Below are 21,056 nucleotides of genomic sequence, written 5' to 3'. Positions count from 1 at the left end.
TGCTCTTTCTTTGAAGCAAGCCTTTGAAGTACCCTTTAGGAAATGTTTCCTTAAGATAGAGAATATTACAGGTGATAGATCCTAATTATTACTAAGATATAAAGTTTTGTCATTTTTGTGTAATGTCTGAACCACAAACATTTGCTCTCACTCACAGAGAGACAATCATAAGGGAAAAACCATGAAACAGATTTTATTCAACATCTATTTATCAATACAGAGTCCTCCTGTCCACTGAATTTCATACTACATGATGTTTACTCCCAAGAGTTAACGATACATCCCTTTTTTCTTGCCAGGACTTTTTGATGACGTTGCAAACTATTCAGCAGTCAACAGTTCAGCACAAAGGCATTCAGAGTCACGCCGGCATGTTGTGACAGAATCACACAATTACATGGGATTCGTCCCATTCTGAAAATGCCTAAACAGCAAATGGCAGAAGCAAATGGAATCAAATGTCAGAGCCAGCACAGTCTGAGAGACTTGAAACTCAGACTCCACGATCCATGGGGAAAGTTTCCTGCTGTGCCATGGAATAAAGGTGCCAGATAGAAAATGACAGCAAGACTTCTAAGAACACCCCTGGCTTTGCTCTTCCTTGGCCTCTTTGGGATCCTGAAGGCGACAACAATATCGTGCAGAAACGAGGAAGGTGAAGCTGTGGATTGGTAGGTAAATGAAATGTAAGGCTTGGTGCGTGCAGATAGAAAGCCAGAGTACTGGTGGCTAACTGGTGCACTGTGAAGTTCAGGAGACTTCCACTCCACCTCTCCCCTTAAAAAGAAAGCAAGTTGAAGTGTATAAATGAGCCACGTATCCAGATAGGGGTAGGCTTCTGAATGAGAGAGCTTCCCTTTGAGAAAGAGCTTAGCAGCCCCTCATGGGCCTGATTCATGCTCTCAGCAGGGCAAGGCTGGTGGCCACAGAGGTGCATTAGAGCTGACAGCTTCTCTCAGTTGGCAATTTCCTTTAATTGCATTGTGGCTTTCCTAACAGAACCCTTCCAACATCCTTTTAGAGTTGATGAAGGAGAGAGGTTAATTTTTCCCTGACACTGGAGCGTCTCCTTATGTGAAGGAGAAAGAGGGCTTGATGGTACAGAGCACTGTTTGGTTAACCTTATTTATTGGACAGCACAGACAGCTGTTGGAGTGGGTGGTAGGTCACCAGTCTCCTGCAGTGTCAAAGAGATGAAACACAGCTTTGAGTTACAGTCATGGATTCTCCGAAAGCTTTGATCACTTTTTCACTCTTTAATTAGGGTGTTTAGGTTAGCCTTTATGGTTGGCATCAAGCTTTGTGTAAACTTCAGGCTAGAGAACATAGATCCACTCAATCAGTCTCTCAGCAAACAGTTACTGAGCTCACACCAGCCCTGTGCTGAGTTTTGAAAATACAAATATGAACAAAACATAGTTCTTACCCTCGAGGAGCTCATCGTTATGTGGTAAAGGCATATATGGGGCATTAGATGGGGCATTGGGGAGGATAGAGCCCAGAAGACTTCTCTGGGGAAGTATTGGGCTGGCCAAAAAGTTTGTTCGGGTTTTTCCATACCATCGCATGGAAAAACCTGAACAAATTTTTTGGCCAACCCAATAGTTTTGAGCTAAGTTTTGAGAAGAATTATGAGTTAGTTATAAAAACAAGGGAGATGCAAGGGCACCTCAGGTCAATGAAGAAGCAATGAGGAGGTCCAGAGGCAATAAGCAATGGGGAGAGTTTGGAAGCAGTTAAGTAAAGTTGGCGCTTCGGGAGAACGTGGGGAAATGGCAGGAGGGGAGAGGGGAGCTTAGAGAGATAGGTGAGAGCCAGGTCATGAGGGGCTTCATGTGCTGAACTGCTGAGTCTGAACTTGACCATGAAAGGGAGCTACTGACAGACTTCAGATGGGGACTTGATAAAGTCATATTTGCATTTTAGAAAGCCCACTGGCAGTACTCTGAAGGCCAGCTGGCTGGGGACTAGTCTAGAGTCATGGAAACCAATAGGACTTCACCAGTGTTACAGGTGAGAAGAAGTATGGACCCAAGTTAAAGAAGAGGAAATAGAGAGGAGGAACACGCTGAGAGGACTTGGTAATGGATAGGCACAGGGGAGTAGGAGAGAGGAAGAAGTTAAGAAAGACTTGCAGGTTGCTGGCTTCTGTGACTGTGTGGATGTGTTCCCTAAGAGCAGGGGATGAGTAGAGTTGTCGCAAAATATTGTGAACTTGGTTTCGAAGATATGGAGTTGGAGGTCTCTGAGACATCTTTGTATTTGGGCTTATCTAGACCTCAGCATAGAGATCTGGGCTAGAAATAGATTCAGAAATCTTCAGATTATAATTGGAGATAGTCACCCAAGGAAAATGTTTAAAAGCACTAGTCCTTAATTGGTATGCCATGATAGCTGACAAACATTTCACTGGTGGGCCACCAAATTGTGATCAATATATAAAATTTATTTTTGCCACAACCGAATGGACATATTACTTAGCAATATCTGTCAGAGAGAATGCTGTGCTAAGCAGACAGGGAGGCACAATCTCGAGCTGCTACAACTACCTGCAAGAGTTAAAGGGCAGAGGAACGTGAGGTCAGCATCAAAGAATAATTTCATGTTTCCTGCCATGTGTGAGGACCTGGCCCTGAGAGTAAGAAAGCCTGGACAGGGCAGGAAAGAGCATAAATGGAAGCATGAGACTGATGAGAACCAAGTGACCGTTGAAGCTTTTCTCAGCAGTGTGAGACACTGTTGTGGGGTAATAGTGAATGCATTACAATGTTTGGTCCAGTGTGAGTATTTGAGGGTTAATTGTGGGGTTTGTGCTATTAAAGGGTGTTTGGCTAGAACTGGTCAATTTTGCCTTCCAGGTACTTTTGACAATGTCTGGAGACATTTTTGATTGGCACGACTTGGGGAGTACTGTTGACATCTAATAGGAAGAGGCCAGGGATACTACAATGCACAGAACAGGCTCCCAGAGAATAATGGGGCCCAAAATGTGAATACAGCACACTGAGAAACCCTGGGTTAGATGATCCAAGAATGGCTGAATGCCATGCGGGTCTAACAACCTCACCTCCCTGTGAGATAACCAAAGGAGATATACAGATAGGAGACAACAGTAAAGAAAGCAAGGCATTTACTCAATTGGCTGGTCTTGGACCTGAATCCTCAATGCAGAGCATTCTGATAAACTGAGCTGAAGAATGTGGCTTAGGCCAGAGGCTCAAGAAAGCCTCCACTGACTCTGATGACTAAACCCAAACCTCAGACCCAGCCAGCCCACTACAAAGAGATGAGCATGCCAAGCACCTAAGGCAGCAGAGAAAAACAGAGAAGAGAAAGGAAAGGAAAGAACAGAGAAGCCATTCTCAAAGTGTGCGAACTTCTACTATGGGGATCCCACCACCCAGGCCAGTAAATGTTTTTAGAACACGTACAGTCAGATTTGCATTTCCTTCACTGGGAAGGAGCAACAGTAAGGGTGGAAAGAGAGGCAGAGAGCTTGCGCAAATCCCCTTCCTTAGACTTAGAGGCCTTCTGTGAAACATAAGTGAAATGATACGTTTAAGTGCTTGACACAGTGGCTGCCATCAGGGAAAGAGTTAGGAAATGTTAGTAATTCATAATTATTTCTTTTGTTAGGTTTACATTTTATAAGTTGCCTAAAAGGCAAGACAAGGAAAGTAGAGAGACTGGGGTAGAGTACCTATACCTAGACTCTGCAACCAGAAGCTGGAGAAGGAGTAAGCAACTAATGAATACCACCAAGAGTGTTTTGGGAAGGACATTACAACAGCTATATGAAGCATATGCTTCCGAGGTATGTTATAGTTATCATTTATTTGAATCATATACAGACTCCAAGGCTTCCAAAAGATTTTAACTCCTTGTCTACCCAGTGCCCAATCCTAGCAACTGGAAGTAAGCTAGCTCAGAATCTGAATCAATCTAACTAAGACCTTAGGGAATACATCAACATACTCCATAGCAATGCCAAATTGTTGATATGTTCGGCACTATGTCCAATGGCATCACTGGGCAAAGTGTGAACTAATTACATATTGAAATCTTTTGGCTGCCAAACTCTGCCAATGTGCTCAGTACTTGCTATCTTACTCCTTTAATGGAAATAGAGAGAAGAGCCCTCTCCTATTACAATGCAATATAGATCTGTGATCAATATGCCATGAGTTATGGGTTGTTTAAGCCATGGTGGGATGAGTTTGGTGGGAAAAGTAAAGGGTTCCACTTGGTCTTCCTTTTAATTAATCATTTTCAAAATAGTAGGTTGAGAGCTAGGGCTCTAGTTCAAGGCCCTGGAACTAACTTGCCTGAATATGGAGCTTAAACCTGCTATCTGGACTCCATCAGGCAATGAGTTAACTACCTCAGTGTGGGCAGTCTCCCAACATTCCAGGCACCATCTGCTGTTCAGTGACAAGATACTGCTTTTCAACCAGGGGTGACAAGTAAAATCGAACAATAATTAACATCCAATTATACTCATCTATGCATTTCCTAACAATAATTTATAGAGAAGTAAATATGTAAAATAACTCAGCACTTACAACGTGCTGGGTCTTTACATATGTCAACTAATTTAATCCCCACAACAATACTGAGTTAGACTCTAGCACCACTATTTGAACATTTACTGAAAATATGCAGAGAGCTGTCACCTTGTGCACAAATATCCACTTTATTCACCTGTCATTAAGACCAGCCATCGGAGCCAAGTTACAAAGTCAAAACTTATTTGTAAGCTGTTTGAGTACATGTGATGTTCCAAACACTGTCCTAGAGGCTTTTAGAAATTGTTCATTCTCAGCAACATCCCTGCTTTGAATTAGTCGATTATTGTATAAAAGCAAAACTACCTATAGCTGCTTCTGCTTTCCAAGGTTGGGGATGGAAAGCCTGGAGTATAACCCATCAGTGAGAAAATAAACACATTCTTCCCCTCCCAATTGCAGACTGTCCAAGAAGAGAAAGGCAAGAGCAACATTGCAGCCTCTGTCATTTATCTTATTTGGGGAAGATGGGTCTTCGTTTGGCAAACTATAATAATGATCTTTGGAAGTGCAAAAGTAGCCCCAGAGCCTAGGAGGGCGTGAGAGCTAAACTGCTCTACAAAATAAAGAAGGAGTAGATGGGAGCTAGGAAATAAAAGTATACAGAACATGGAGGGAGATTGGAGGCAGGTCAGCTTGGTGATGTAAAACCATTCAATGTTTCATACCTTCTGTAAAACCTGCTCACACGCAATGTCTTGAGTGGTGGATTCTGGGAAGAAAATGGCAGTAAAGGGGCTGATTTCCATGTCTGATTGGCATGGAGCCCAAAGAAGAACAACCAAGAAGACTGAGTGTTCTCTGGAAGTTGGAACTATGTGCCAGAAGTGACCATGAGAACACAACTTCCCCACCTTCTGATCTGGAATTGAACTTCTGACAGAGAGTAGAATGCAAGATCAGACCAACTGGTTTTAAATCTCAAATGTCAAGTTATGCCAATATTGGGGTTATGTTGGAAAATATCCCTTCTTTGCCTTTGTAAATGAGAACCTTCCATATACCTTGATAATAACACTTATCAAACTATATCACAGTTGCCTATATTTACCTGACTATTCCCTGCTAGACTGGGGTCAGAGACCGTACCCTTCTTATTCAACATCCAGTAGTCAAAATAATACCCAACATAAGTGTTAAAGGAATAAAGATGTCCTGGGAATTTGCTGGTGGTCCAGTGGTTAGGATTCCATGCTTCCACTGCTGGGGGCCTGGGTTGGACCCCAACCCCTGGTGGGGAACTAAGATCCTGCAAGCCACGAGGCCAAAAAAAAAAAAAAAAAAAAAGGTCTAGAGGCACAAGCCTAGGTCTGCCTATTCTTCTTTTTTAATTTTAATTTTATATTGGACCATAGTTGACTAGCAATATTGTGTTAGTTTCAGGTGTACCGCAAAGTGATTCAGTTATACATATACATGCATCCTTTTTCAAATTCTTCTCCCATTTAGGTTATTACAGAATATTGAGCAGAGTTCCCTGTGCTACACAGTAGGTCCTTGTTGGTTATCTATCTTAAGTATAGCAGTGTGTACATGTCAATCCCAAACTCCCAATCTATCCCTCCCCACTATCCTTCCCCCACTGGTAACCATAAGTTTGTTCTCTAAGTCTGTGAGTCTGTTTCTGTTTTGTAAATAAGTTCATTAGTATCAATTTTTTTAGATTCTGCATATAAGCGGTATCGTATGATATTGTCTTTCTCTGCCTGACTTACTTCACTTAGTATGATAATCTCCAGGTCCTATTCTTAGGTCATGATTTTTTCGCTTTATGAGAGAGCTTCTTTTCACTAGAGCTACATCCCATTTACCTTAGCTGGCTGTTATACCTCTGGTTAGAATGTTAAACTTCATCTATTAGAAGAATTAAGTTCCTTACTGAATTTTCCCAGAGGCCTTCCACATTGTACCCCAAAGGCACACAATGGCCTTGTTACCGCATTCCATACAGGCTCACAGGATAACTGTCAGAGTTCTCCAGTGGAGAATCTGAACGCCAACGGTAGCGATGGTCAATTACAGAAAATGCAGGTAAGAAAACAGCTTAATTTCCTAAATATTCCTAAACATAGTAGCCAAGAATGCTGTAGAGACTATGTTGTGCCTTTTTTAAAAAATGGTTTTAGATTATATCGACTAATGAAGCAACTGTAAGAAACTCAGTTATTGATTTTTTTTTTCTAAGAGACAAGAAAGGGTCTTTTTTTAAGGGGATGGGTTGTCCTTTCCTGCTTTTAATTATGTCACTGAGACTTTTTAATATTGACATCATTGGCTTCATTAAAAGTCACTGCATCATGACACAATTGAAATGGAACGACACAGAAAAAATATAAGCAAGTTTCCAAAACATGACAAAGAGATACTATCAAAATAATAGCTTCACTTTGACTCAGAGATTTGACCAACTGTTTGGGGAATGTACTCGCATGTTGCCTTACCAGAGGAAATCCATTATCACATTCAACTATACCACTTTTTTTAAGCAGGAAAATGTCAAGTTGAAAAGGTGAAGTGACAGGAGAAATGGATTGAAGAAAAATCCTCCCCTATCAGGGAGCTAGTAGAAGCAGAGAATGAGGAAACCTGATTAAACAGGAAGCTATGACCAAGCAGTGAAACACAAAGTAGGCAGAGGAAATCAGACCCTGACAGCCAATTCCGCATTGTGCCTATAATATCAATGGAGAAAACTTAGCTGTAATCCTTGGCTGGTTGTTCCTACGGCATTTCCTGAATGAATATTTAAGTACCCCTTTATCATACACTAGTTGCCAGATCAGAAACATGGGTCCAAAATAACTGAAATAGGAATATTGCCCTCACACACACATCACAATGCACAGGGCTCCTGTCACACAAGACAAGACCATGTGTGGTTGAGAATGGACTTCTTGTCCCTTGTCTTGCATGTCACAGAATTCATATCGATGGGAAAGCTGCCTATTAGAACGGATGACTTCTCATGTGTATTAATGAAAGTTCTGTATTGCAGGCCGGGTAGCTGGTAGAAATGTTGTGAGCATTTATGAGTGAAAGATTTATGCCATTATAACCCTAAAATGTCCCTGCAGGATAACAGCACAGCCTATCTAATATACAATGATGGAGTCCCTAAATCCATGAATTACAGCAGAAAGTATGGACACACCAAAGGTATGACAAAGGCTCTTATTTTCTCTTTCCTACTGGAAATCAGTATTTTTGTAAACATTCCATCTTCAGTAGTCTTATACTCCATACTAAAAAGATAGCTTTTCTTTTTAATGGTCTGAGTTATCAAAATGAGTGATTTCTGTATCACAGGTTATAATGATATACTTTGACTTTGCAATATGCTTCTCACAAATTCCATTTTATTTCTTAATGTATCTTTTAATATATACTTTAAAGAAGAAATCCAATATTGACTACTGGGAATACCAGCCAGACTATATATATATGTGTGTGTGTGTGTATACTGTACACACATTTTAGTCAGGTTTATAGAGGTATAATTTGCATAGAGTAAAATTCACCCTTCTTAGTGTCAAGTTCCATTTGAAATACAGTAAACATTTTTGAAAAAGTATTTAAAAATATTTTTTATATTATAGTAATTTTTGTTGTTATATATTTTGTTCTATAATTATAATAATTTTTATTATAGTGATTTTTGGTATTTTTCAATTTATAAGCTATGTATATATATGTTATTGAAAAATTCAAAATGATAGTAAACAAAAAATCTGTAATCCTAATTAATACTCATTAGATAATTACACTTAATACTTTCTACTTTTTCTATGATACATATTTTGAAACATTTTTATAAAACTACTGTAATGACTACTTCAAACTTTTTTCAACTTAATATACCATGAATAACTTTCCATGGCAACAAGTATTCTTCAGAAGGTTCCAAACTCAAATGTCTTCAGAGGCAGGCAAGTGATGTCAGCAAGCCAAGGGGGCTGAACTGGCAGGTAACTAGAGAACTGGAGAGTATATACTTGCTCTAAGGAAGCAGTTACTATTCAGCTTGCCTTGTGGGAATGCAATTTTTCCAGAGAAAATTAGAGGTTGTGGGAAATCTCCCCAGTTTTTAAATGTTGGTAATAAATTCAAAGTTTTAAAAAATACTCTGCAAGCATAATAATATGTATCTGCAGGCTAGATTTGGCCTGTGGGCTGCCTGTTTGCAACCTCTGATTAAGAATATCATTTGTAATGGCTGTCAAATGTCATGAGCATTGAAAGCCTTTGATTTAGCTAAGTTGCCTTCTTGATGGTCCTATTTGCATGGAACCCAACAATTTTTATAACATGCCGCATTCTGCAACCTCTCCTTTACCAACCGCCCACCACCATTTTCGCTCCACCCTGTTAGTTGATACAAGGGTTTAGAAAAAAGGCTGGAAAAGGAGTGGGACCTGATGTCACATTGGGGAGTTCCCTGCCAACAGGTGTCCCGACATCCTGTGGCATTTGTACCAGGAAGTTAGGATTTCAGACAAACAGCAATACTCATCTGGGCTGAAGAGAGTCCATGAAGATCATCCAGCTCTGTGAGGCAACTGAACTTTGAACATTTTCCATCTCGACACAGGTATTGATTCCATAGCCACTGACAAATACCCTGCTTCCTTAAAGTGTGTTCTTTGAAAAAGAAATAACTGGCAGGCATTTGGTTTCTGTTCTAACACTAAGGCAAACATGACTTTTATGTCTCCATGGTCGTATGCAAACTGGAAAGTCTAGTTAGCATACCAAAACTGTCTTGATATATTTATAAACACAGAAATAGTCATAGATGCCTGTTGGACAGGGTTCTTTGTGCCATGTCACAAGATGATGAAAATCTTTCTGTTTTCTTCTTTTCTGGCTTTCATGTTAGTCTGCTCTAGAGATTTTTACTAAATACTATTAACTGGGGTGCTTTAGAACATGGCTTCCCTGTTTTTTTTCTCTCTGCCTCTTTTTTCAATCTTGTGGAACTGGGTGAATTCTGCACATAAATGAGCATCAGTTTCTGACAATAAATTACTGCAAGTACATGTTTTCATTTGATATTTTCTCTTTCAACTCTGCTTTTTAGCTGGCTTTTGAAAATAGCTTAGCTGCTTAGCAGTAAAGACATTATCTGAAGCTTGCCAGGTGACTACATAGTCTAACAAGGTCAAATACCAATTTAGCAAATTTGCATTCTGCCAAAACAAATTTTCCTTGTAGTTTCAACATGAAATGCCTCTCAACTCTTCACAGGGTGGCTGCCCTAGCTCCCTTTTGTGGTGGGTTATTAACAGTAATGGGGCAATATGATGTGTACCTGAATTGGTTCTGAAATTATTGAAAAAAAACGTGATCCTTGTAATTATTAGCCTAATAAAAAATTAGCCTGAAGTATAAAGGGCTTAAATGTTGTAGCTTTGAACTCTGTTTTTTTTAAAGGAGCTTTGTTTTTCTAATTTATCTGTATTTACTGTATCTTTGGTAGGTTTACTTCTGTGGAACAGAATCCAGGGGTTCTGGTTGATTCATTCCATTCCCCATTTTCCTCCAATTCCTGAAGAAGGCTATGAGTATCCACCCACAGGGAGACGAAATGGACAAACTGGCATCTGCATAACTTTCAAGTACAACCAGTATGAAGCAATAGGTAACACTAGAGTGTGTAAAAAAAGAGAGAGAGAGAGAGAAAGAGAGATAACAATATTGAAGAAGGGCTTTGGAAATATATTAATAAATTTATCACTTCATTTGCTTCTCTATTCATAAACCCTCTGATACCTAGATTCTAATATTGGCTTTGGTGAGATCTCGGGCAGGCTCACTTACTGGACCTTGCTTTCCTGGTCCACCAATGAAGTCTTTGAACTTGATCAGAGACAGTAGTTTCAAATGTCTACAGGGGCCAGGCAGGTAACAAAAATGGGTGACACAGGTGGACATTGCATGGGCAGTGGGGACAGTGACAAACTGGGTTGTTGACTCTCCCCTAGCTTCCCTCAAAAGCTTCAGCTTCATTATACTGTGGTTCTGTGGGAATACAGACCTACATCTCCATATTTTTTAGAGGAAGCAGAAACCTAGGGGAGGATGTAAGAATACAAGAGAGGGAAGGAAAGAGGGAGATAGATCCTTTGATTTTCAAATATGGTCTCAATCTTATTTATTTTTTAAATTGTGTCGACCTCATGTTGCCTATAGGCCACCAACATGACACTTCGGAGCATAAACCAGATGATCTTCCCTTAAGATCTCAAGCTCAAAGGGCCAAAAATACTTGGATTTGGAAAATCCAGAGTAGGAATAGGGAAGAGAAGTAGGAATGGTATTTTACCAATCACTTTTTACTGAGGAAGCTGCTAAATAGTAAAGAGTGATTATTTGCCTCTGGATATAGGAGGTTTAGAATATTTTTGTTTTTTATCAAATTTCCATCTTATGGAAAGGATTATTGAGCCTCTCACCCAAATTAAGCCCTAGTCTAACTAGCTGAGTTCCTATAATGATTAGAGAGCTTAATAGCATAGAGATTAGGTGTGCATGCTGATGAGTTGGTCATTCTTGGAGCTGGATGATCAGTACATGGGTGTTCTCTACTTTTGTATGTGTACACATGGGAGAAAAAACACATGGCCTCCAAGACCAGACTGCCTGGGCTTTAATACCAACTCCTTCAGTTACAAGCTTATAACCTTAGGCATGTGACATAAATTCTCCATTAATTTATCTATAAAATGAGGATAATGATAAAAGAACTTACCTAATAATAAGGTTGTTCTGATTAAATTAGTAAACCCACATAATAATGCCTGGAAAGTAGGGAGTGTCAACTATTTTAACCAAAAGTTTGAAGGCTATTGGCTTAAAGAAGGGAATACTTTTGCTTTTGTTTTTCATTCTATTTAGTTTTTTAATTCACAACGAGACCTAAAATACCAACAAGCATTTCCATTTGTGTCTTAATTCTCAACTTTTCTTTATTGTTTCTTGATTCAGATTCTCAGCTCTTGGTCTGCAACCCAAACATTTATAGCTGTTCCATCCCAGTAACCTTTCACCAGGAGCTCGTTCACATGCCCCAGCTGTGTGCCAGATCCAGCTCATCAGAGATCCCTGGCCGGCATCTCACCACACTTCAGTCAGCCCAGGGACAAAAATTCCTCCATTTTGCAAAGTCTGATTATTTTCTTGACGGTATGAAAGCCCATCATCAAACAATATGCTATTACACTGCTGCTGGACTCACTTTGGATTGCAAAGAGGAAATATTCTGATTATTCAGGGGAGTAGAAGTAGAAAAGGAGGGAGTACAAAGAAAGGAAAGGGAGAAGGGACACCAAGGGCCAATTAAAATATTAGCCACTTGAATAGAAGGGTTGCTGATCCAACCACAAAAGTATCTCACAACCATCTAGCCAGAGGCCAGTAAAAACTCAGTCTCCAGCCTCAGCTGGGCACAGAACCAAGCTGTCTCCTTTTTCTTTCACTCCCTAAGTAGTTATTTTAAGCCTTCCTTACCCTCAAGTCCTGCCTCTTCACCTTTTCCTTCACAGAGAGAATAGAAATCACCAGAAAGAAACCACTTCAAGAGCACACCCCACCCTCAACAATCTAAGCTATTTTCATTCTTTTTTTACCAGTTTTCTCTCATCCAAACAGAAGTAGTGCACTCCGTGCCCTGGAACCTATCCCAGCCTCAGAATGCTTTCATAAACTCAACCTGTTCTCCCTCTTCTACTTCAGCTCTCCTGCTCTACAAGCCCCTTAGAATATAAACATTCCTAAAAACCCTCCCTCAATTCTAGATTCCCTATATCTCTGTTTTTTTTTTCTTCTAAATTTACTTTTAGAAAACTCTTCAGGGTCTTTACTTGCTCACTGCTCCTTGACTACAGTCTTGCTTCTCTGTCTGTAGACCTTACAGTCTCTCTCCAGTCACCAATGGCCATCTTAATTGACCTCACTGTCTTCCTTCCTTCCTTCCTTCCTTCTAACTTCCTTCCTAACTTCCTTCCTTCCTTCCGCCCTTCCTTCCTTCCTAACTTCTTACCTTCCTTCCTTCCTAACTTACTTCATTCGTTCCTTCATTCATTCTTTCCTTCCTAACTTCCTTCTTTCCTTTAATATTGAATAAAATTTACTGAATGCCTACTACTTGCCTGTGTTAGGCATTAGAGATCCCAAAATTAACAGGACAAAAATAGCTTCCGCAGAATTTGGCACAGTTGGAACCCTTTCTTTTCTGAAACATTCTCCTCCCTGAGTTTTGGAAGTACACAGTCTTTTGGTCTTCCTCCCACTTCTTATAAGTCTCTTCTGCCAGGTCCTCCTCCTCTGCATACTCCTTATGTGACTAGGTTGCCCTGTGGTCCTCTACTTACCCTTATCGCATATACATATTCCTCCTAGGTGATTCCCAAGTCTAGATCTCCACCCTAGACCTCTGTTCTGACAGAAGTATTCATCAGTGAGTGGGACATTTCTGCTCGCAGGGTGGCACAGCCACACAAAATTCAACACACCAAACTCATCTCATCATTATTCCTAACATATCTCACTCTTTTTCTCATATTCTGCATGGTCCCCTAGAACTCTTGATCCCTCTTTTTTTCTCTTCCCCCTTATCAAATCATCAAATTAAATCAGTTCCCAGTCCTTAATAACTCACATTTATCTTACCCCCTCTAAACTTTCTGCCATGGCCATGGTTCACACCTGTGTTTGTTACCACACTTATTGTGACAAGCTGGTGGTTTTCCTCTCTCCAATCTAATGTAGCCTTCCCAATTCATCCTGCACATTGCTTCTCAATTGATATTTATGGTCATAAAGCAGTTTCTATTAATCCCCCAATAACACTCCTTAACAAATTTCCCATTGATTTCAGGAAAATTCAAACACTTTGGCATGGTTTATAAAGATCTCTAGATGCTGGCCTCTGGTTACTGCTCTATCCTTATTCTTTCCAAAGGTCTTTTCAGGACAAAAGCCTATATTGCTCTCTTGTATGTGTGGAATAGAAGACGTTTTCAGAGACCAATATCATCCTAGTAATAGTGATAATAACTTTTATTTGCATATCACTTTAGCGTTTATAAAATGTTCTCCTATCCACTCTCTCAGTCATGTTGTTATTATTGTGCTTGTGACATCCACATATCAGGGGTGCGTGATGATCCTATTCCTGAGATATTTTCAGGGATTTATCTAAGTTTAAATACTAACCTCACTATTTTTCTCTTTATAAACTCTAGACATCTTTGCAGCCTGGATGGCTCAACGGTTGAAGACTCACTTGCTAACAGAAACCTGGCAGCGAAAGAGACAAGAGCTTCCTTCAAACTGCTCCCTTCCTTACCATGTCTACAATGTCAAAGCAATTAAGTTATCTAGACAATCTTATTTCAGCTCTTATCAGGATCATGCCAAATGGTGTATTTCCCAAAAGGGCACCAAAAATCGCTGGACATGTATTGGAGACCTAAATCGGAGCCCACACCAAGCCTTCAGAAGTGGAGGATTCATTTGTACCCAGAATCAGCATATTTACCAAGCATTCCAAGGATTAGTTTTATATTATGAGAACTGTAACTAAACTTGGTGAAAGGACATATGTGCTATCATTTTCAACACTGATATGGTATCTTCTTCTACTAGATCTATTCTTTATATATTAAAAGACTGTGAATTTACTTATGGTCCACATACCATCAAATAAAATGTTTTTCTCCCATGCTTACCATTTTATCGTCCAAATAATGGCAATTTATCTACTTAGAATGTATTTATTTATTTATTTTACATCCTTATTGGAGTATAATTGCTTTACAATCGTGTGTTAGTTTCTGCTTTATAACAAAGTGAATCAGCTATACATATACCTTTATCCCCATATCTCCTTCCTCTTGCGTCTCCCTCTCACCCTCCCTATCCCACCCCTCTACTTAGCATTTATATGCCATAAACACACTCTGTTATGTATACCTAAAGTGAGAATAGAAGGAGTGAAAGAAAAAATTTTGTTCCAGATTAGTCAGCTCTCAATTGTCCATGGATTGACTGGCCATCTCTTAGAGTAATTTCATCTTCACAAAGAATTCCCTGACTCTCCTCCTCACCCCTTTTTGAAGAAAAAAACATTTCTATCTCTCTGTACATCAAACTACTTAGTCATATTCCTCCTAGAGTTCTTTTCAATGGTTTATGGTCAAGTCTAATTGGTCATTCTTGAGCTACTACTTACTAACTGTACAATCTTGGACCATTCACCTGAACTCTCTGAGCCTTGGTTTTCTTCTCTATGAAATGGAGATAAAATCTAGGTATCTTCAAGCAAATAGCACAGAGCCTGGCCCAGTTGATACTTAAAAGACTGATGGAATTTGAATGTGAATCCCCCTACAGTGAGAAAAGACAAAAGAAAATTTAGAAATGAGTAATATTTTTCCAAAAGGAAAAAATAAGTCAGGGACTTCTCTGGTGGTGCAGTAGTTAAGACTCCATCCTCTCAGTGCAGGGGGTCCGGGTTCGATCCCTGGTCAGGGAAGTAGATCCCACATGCGTGCTGCAACTAAGAGTTCGCATGTGACAACTAAGGAGCTCGCTTGCTGCAGTTAAGGCAAACAAATAAACAAAATTTTAAAAATAAATAAAATAAAATACTTTATAAAAAAATAAAATAAGTGACAGCCAAAAAAAAGAAGTCAGATTAGAAGAAAGAAATAAAACAACCCACCAACTTGGGGGGAAATAAAGAAGTGTAACATAAGGAAATCAGAATCAAATCTAGTAATCTTAATTCCAGTGTGTTTCATTTTCTGGAATTCTTATCACTAAATATAACTATTATATAAGTGAATAATAATAAATTTGTATTAACCACTCATTGTTTACTAAAATTTGAAACATGGTTCCTAATTTCAAGAAGCTTACAATCTAACAAAAGTAATCATAAGAATAACTAAAGCTAGCACTTATTGAGTGTTTACTATCTAGTAAACAGTCAACCCACATTTTCTTATTTGATCTTCATAACAGTGCTATGCAGTAGGAACTGTTATAATCCTTATTTTACTGACAAGGTAACTGAGGCCTACAGAGTTTCAGTAACTTGTTCACTGCCACAGAGGTCTATCTGACCTCTAAGACTATGCTCTTAACTTCTATTTCAAGAGACAAGTTTTAAAAAGTGATGTGATATACGATAATACATATCTTGAGGTCTTAATCAACCAAAATTCATAGGACATAATGGCACTGGTTCAATGGAAAGCAGAGAAAAAAACCAAAGTTTGTCTTCCTGTCAGTAGCAAGCATAAGTGATGGGAATGTTGAATACTAGCTAAGTAACTTACATGCTTGAAAACATAAGGAGGTTTGAAAAATATGTTTTAGCTTTTCAGAAAGCATCTGAGCATAAATAATTCCAATAAAATCAGATTAGAAGAATACAAAATCCTGACTTTAAAAATGAAGAGGATAAAAATGTTACTGAGCCCAAGCTTGGTAACAAATTTTGGCGAAGCCAGCCAGGAGCGCTGCTGCTTGTGACCTGCCAGCCCTAGTTGGGGAATTTTCATGTAAGGCCCTAGCAGCTGCCAGGACCACTTGTCCTGAGGGTTTTCCCTTTGAAATTCCCTGAAGTGGCACCAGCTCCCCCAGCGCTTGGCAGTTGGAGCAAGGAATCAACATTTGGGAGCCAATGGGCCCCATATAGTAGGGTAAGTCACTCCGGTATGTACTGGGAACTGCCAACTGGGAATATTTTCTCCTCAGTTAGGGCTTTTCCTTTAAGGGAAAAGCCAATTTGTTCATTTGATTGGGGTACCCTGTTGGAGGGGGGAATTATTGTTGGACTCTACCTGATTTGTAAACCGGTTTGTTGGCTTTTGTTTTGAGTTCATTCATGATGGAATCTGTTTGTGTTTTTGGTATTGGAATTTGCTTGTGCTTTTTGTGTTTTGTTGTTCTTGAACTTATAAATATGGGAAATATTCCATCTGTCCCTAAGGAAAGCGCTTTGTGGTGTATCTTAAATAAATGGGCAAAATATAGCTGTGGGCCTATGACTAAGGAAGAGAGGATATTCTATTGTAATTGTGTGTGGGCCCAATATATGTTAGGTTGAGGAGACTGATGGCCCTTGAATGGCTCACTTAATTATTATACAATCTTGCAATTAGAATTGTTTTGTGAAAGAGAAGGTAAAAATGATGGGATTCCTTACATAGAAGCATTTATGCTATTGCATCAGGAGGAAAAGAAGTCAGAAGGCTCCCACCTTATGGTACAGCAGTCTGAAAGGAAAACCAAGGGAAAACCTGCTCTTCAAGAGGGAGAAGGTGAAAGTGAGAGTGAGGACATGTTATTCCAAAACTTAAAACGCCCCCTCCAGCCAACCAGACTCCCCCACTGGCCAAGCAGGCTGCACCAGCAGTTGTTCCGACCGCCCCCATGCCACCAACATATTCACTGCCTCCTGTTTCCCCTACTTATGGGCATCAATTAGAAGTTTCTATGTTAACCCCAGGGGCACAGGGGCCTGGTTTGGTTTTACCATATAAGACCCAACAGGGCATCCAATTTGGACTGGGATTCACTTCTGGAGCAGGGCAATTTCCCTTGTGCTGATATCCTGTGGGAGGCCTTAATGCAGATGGCCAACCAGCTAGGTTTCTATGGATGCACAAGCCATTGTCAACTTCAGATCTGTTTAACTGGAAAAACCATAACCTTACGTACTGAGAGGTCCCCCTCCATATGACTGAACTTTTCACTTCTGTCTTTGCCACTCACCATCCCTCTTAGGCAGACATTCACACTCTTATGAATATGATGCTTACTGGGGATGAAAGAAGAATCATCATTGACAAGGCGAGAGAGGAAGCATACCAGCTTCATCTAGCAGATCCAGATGGAACTCCAGAAGCAAATTTGGCAGTTCTTATTGCTGAGCCTGACTGGGATCCTAATAATGGAGATATGCCACTCCTAAAACATTATAGGAAGTGTATCTTAGCGGGTCTTTGAAAAGGAGTACCTAGGCAAAAGAGCTTAAACAAAATTCAGGAGACACACCAAAAACCCAGTGAGGATCCATCAGAGTCTCTAGAAAGAATTTATCAAGCTTATAGGTGCTACATTGATACAGATTCTGAGTTCCCAGAAAATATGAGAATGGTAAATATGGCCTTCACTGGGCAAACCACCCCCAGATACAAGAAGAAAATTGCAAAAGTTAGATGGTGCATTTTGAATGAACCCTTCTCAATTGGTAGATGTTGCTTTTACAGTGATCAACAACAGTTGGAGCAACCTTAACAGGGAACAACGACAGAAGCAAGAGGATGCAAGATGGAATGCCACTTTTCTGGCATCAGCACTGGATTCCGGGAAAGCAAGTAACCCAAAGAGAGGTAAGCCATCATCATGGAGGGACCAATGTGCTTCCTCTAAGGAGGACAGGCATTGGAACAAATGATTGACCTAGCCTAAAGAATAAGAAAGAAAACAATAAAAGAAAGATGGGAACCTCTCATATGTTAGAAAAAGAGGAACACTCTCATGATGAATGAAGAGGCCTGGGGGCTCCTTTGGACTTGAGGTGTCCAATTCCAATTTCCCCACAGGAGCCCTGGGTAACTTTTGATAGTGGGGGACAAGTTGATTGACTTTCTGATAGATATGGGTATAACATACTCCATGGTAAACACCAAGGTGGCACGGAAAACATCTCAATCCATCCTGGTCATGGGAGTTTCTGGAGAAATACAAAATTGTTATTTCTTACCACTTCTGGAATGCCAACTAGGGGACCTCACCCTGAAACACAGTTTCTTATCTATGTCAGCGTGTCCAATCCCTCTTTTGGGCCGAGACCTCCTTTGTAAATTAAATGTTCAAGTAACTTTTTTGCCAGGACAGCTTGACATCAGGTTCCCACCAGAGCATGCTATAAGCCTATATGTGGCACTCATGGACGCCCCAGAAAAGGAGACAGAGCTCTCCCCCAACCTCCAAGGTCTATGAAAAGGTAAGGCCAGAAGTGTGGGTTGATGGCACCCCAGAGAAGGCCAAAAACACATGGTCAATACAAATCTCATTAAAAAAGCATGTTGGGGTACTTCCCTGGTGGTCCAGTGGTTAAGCAGGGGACACGGGTTCAATTCCTGGTCAGGGAACTAAGATCCCACATGCCGCGGGGCAACTAAGCCCGCATGCCGCAGCTACTGAGCCCACAAGCCACAACTAGAGAGCCCACGTGCCGCAATGAAGATCCTGCATGACGCAACTAAGACCCAATGCAGCCTAATTAATTAATTTTTTAAAAAGGGATGTTGGGACACCTAATCTAAAACAATACCCTCTAAGGCAAGAGGCCCAAAAGGGAATACAGCCAATTCTTGAAAAGTTGTTTAAAACAGGAGTGATTATACCTTGCAGGTTCCCATGTAACTCCCCTATCCTCCCGGTCAAAAAGCCAAACTCAGCAGAGTATTGCTTTGTCCAAGACCTGAGGGCTGTTAATGAAATAGTCCAAGATTTGTACCCTGTGGCACCTAATCCATACACTCTGCTTACAACTATTCTGGGAGAATACAGCTGATTCTCAGTTTTGGACTTGAAGGATGCTTTTTTCTGCATTCCTACCACAGAAGAATCACAGCAGCTGTTTGCTTTTGAATGGCAGGACCCAGAAGCACAGGTAGTCCAACAGTATTGTTGGACAGTCCTGCCTCAAGGATTTAAGAATTCCCCTACTTTGTCTGGGGAAATGTTGGCTAGGGACCTTAGAAACTTAATATTGGATGAAGGACTCTTACTCCAATATGTGGACGATTTGCTCATAACAAGTCCTACATATGATAAGTGTCTACAAAATACCATAAGAACCCTGAATTATTTGCCCATTTGTGGATATAAGTTCTCCCAGTAAAAGGCCCAAGTATGTAAGCAACAAGTCACATATTTGCGTTTTGTCTTTTCCCAAGGACAGCGGGGTCTTTTGCCTGATAGAAAACAGGCAATGGCAGGCTTGAGAACACCCAAGACTCGCAGACTACTGAGGGGATTTCTGGGAATGGCAGGAATCTGTCGGATTTGGATCCCGAAATATGGGCTCATAGTAAAGCCCCCCTATGAAGCTTTAAAGAGGCATGAGGGCTTCCCTGGTGGCGCAGTGGTTGAGAGTCCGCCTGCCAATGCAGGGGACACGGGTTCGAGCCCTGGTCTGGGAAGATTCCACATGCCATGGAGCAACTAGGCCCGTGAGCCACAACTACTGAGCCTGCGCGTCTGGAGCCTGTGCTCCGCAACAAGAGAGGCCGCGACAGTGAGAGGCCCGTGCACCAAGATGAAGAGTGGCCTCCACTTGCCGCAACTAGAGAAAGCCCTCGCACAGAAACGAAGACCCAACACAGCCAAAAATAAATATAAAAATAAATAGATTAATTAAAAAAAAAAGAGGTATGATTTTGAGCCCCTTACTTGGACTACAAAGTGCCAAATAGCCTTTGAAATAATAAAAACAAAGTTAGTCCCAGCCCCAGCTTTGGGACTACCAGACTTACAGAAACCTTTCAAATTTTATGTCCATGAGAGACAAGGCATAAATCTCTGGGTGTTAATTCAAACTCTGGGGAATTCTCGAAACAACTAGAACAGACTGTTAAGGGATGGCCTCCTTGCCTTCGAGCTGTAGCAGCTACTTGTGACATACTTCAGGAAGCTGAGCAGTTTACCCTGGGGCAACCCACCACTGCGTATGTCCCTCACCATGTCCTTTCTTTACTGGAACAAAAAGGGGGCAATTGGCTGACTTCTGGGAGAATGGGAAAGTACCAAGCCATTCTCTTAGACAATCTCAATGTAGGACCTCAGGTCACTTCAGCCCTAAATCCTGCTGCATTGCTCCCAGTTGATGCTGGGAGCAGGACCCCAGAGCAGGACTGCCTATGGGTCATTGAGCTCATGTACTCTAGCAGACCAGACTTAACAACCCTTGGCCGAGCCAGAACATGGAACTGTTCACCGATGGAAGCAGCTTCACGGCCCAAGGTAAGTGGTACGTTGGGTATGCGGTGGTAACCCTTAAAAAGATTGTTGAAGCAAAAGCCCTGCCCCCAGGGAGCTCAGCTCAGAAGGCAGAAATCATTGCTCTGACAAGAGCCCTACTTCTCACTGAAGGCAGGCAAGTAAATATATTCACAGACTCTTGCTATGCACTCTCCATGGTGCATGCTCACGGGGCAATCTGGAAAGAAAGGGGGTGCTTCACTTTGAACAATAAAGACATAAAACATGCTTCTGAAATCCTGTCACTCTTAGAAACAGTCCATAAGCCCTCACAAGTGGCCATAATGCACCGCCCAGGCCACCAAAAGGGTGAAACTCATATAATGAAAGGCAACCAGTTAGCTGACCAAGCTGCAAAGAAAGCAGCAAAGGAAGGGGATTGTCAAGCCATGAAAGGGTCACTTCTATCACAGGTCAGCTTGTCAAAAT

At 40.8% G+C, this 21,056-nt stretch overlaps 1 protein-coding gene across 2 annotated transcripts; it reads left to right on the top strand.

Annotated features, from left to right (window-relative positions):
- Nucleotides 1-558: 558 nt before the first annotated feature.
- DNASE2B (deoxyribonuclease 2 beta) lies at nt 559-14,148 on the top strand. 2 transcript variants are annotated; one of them, XM_060142513.1, is made up of 6 exons: nt 559-671; nt 3,637-3,814; nt 7,640-7,721; nt 10,108-10,203; nt 11,550-11,747; nt 13,808-14,148. In XM_060142513.1, exons 1-6 carry the CDS (start codon nt 559-561, stop codon nt 14,146-14,148), a joined length of 1,008 nt encoding a protein of 335 aa, XP_059998496.1. The 2 variants fall into 2 exon arrangements, with proteins under 2 accessions (XP_059998496.1, XP_059998495.1); XM_060142512.1 differs by having other exon boundaries at nt 10,042-10,203.
- The last annotated feature ends 6,908 nt before the right edge of the window (nt 14,149-21,056 follow it).

Source organism: Lagenorhynchus albirostris, chromosome 2 (genome assembly GCF_949774975.1).
Source record: "Lagenorhynchus albirostris chromosome 2, mLagAlb1.1, whole genome shotgun sequence".
Lineage (NCBI taxonomy): Eukaryota > Metazoa > Chordata > Mammalia > Artiodactyla > Delphinidae > Lagenorhynchus > Lagenorhynchus albirostris.
Note: the sequence above shows the minus strand (reverse complement) of the source record. Positions and strands in the feature narration are given on the sequence as shown.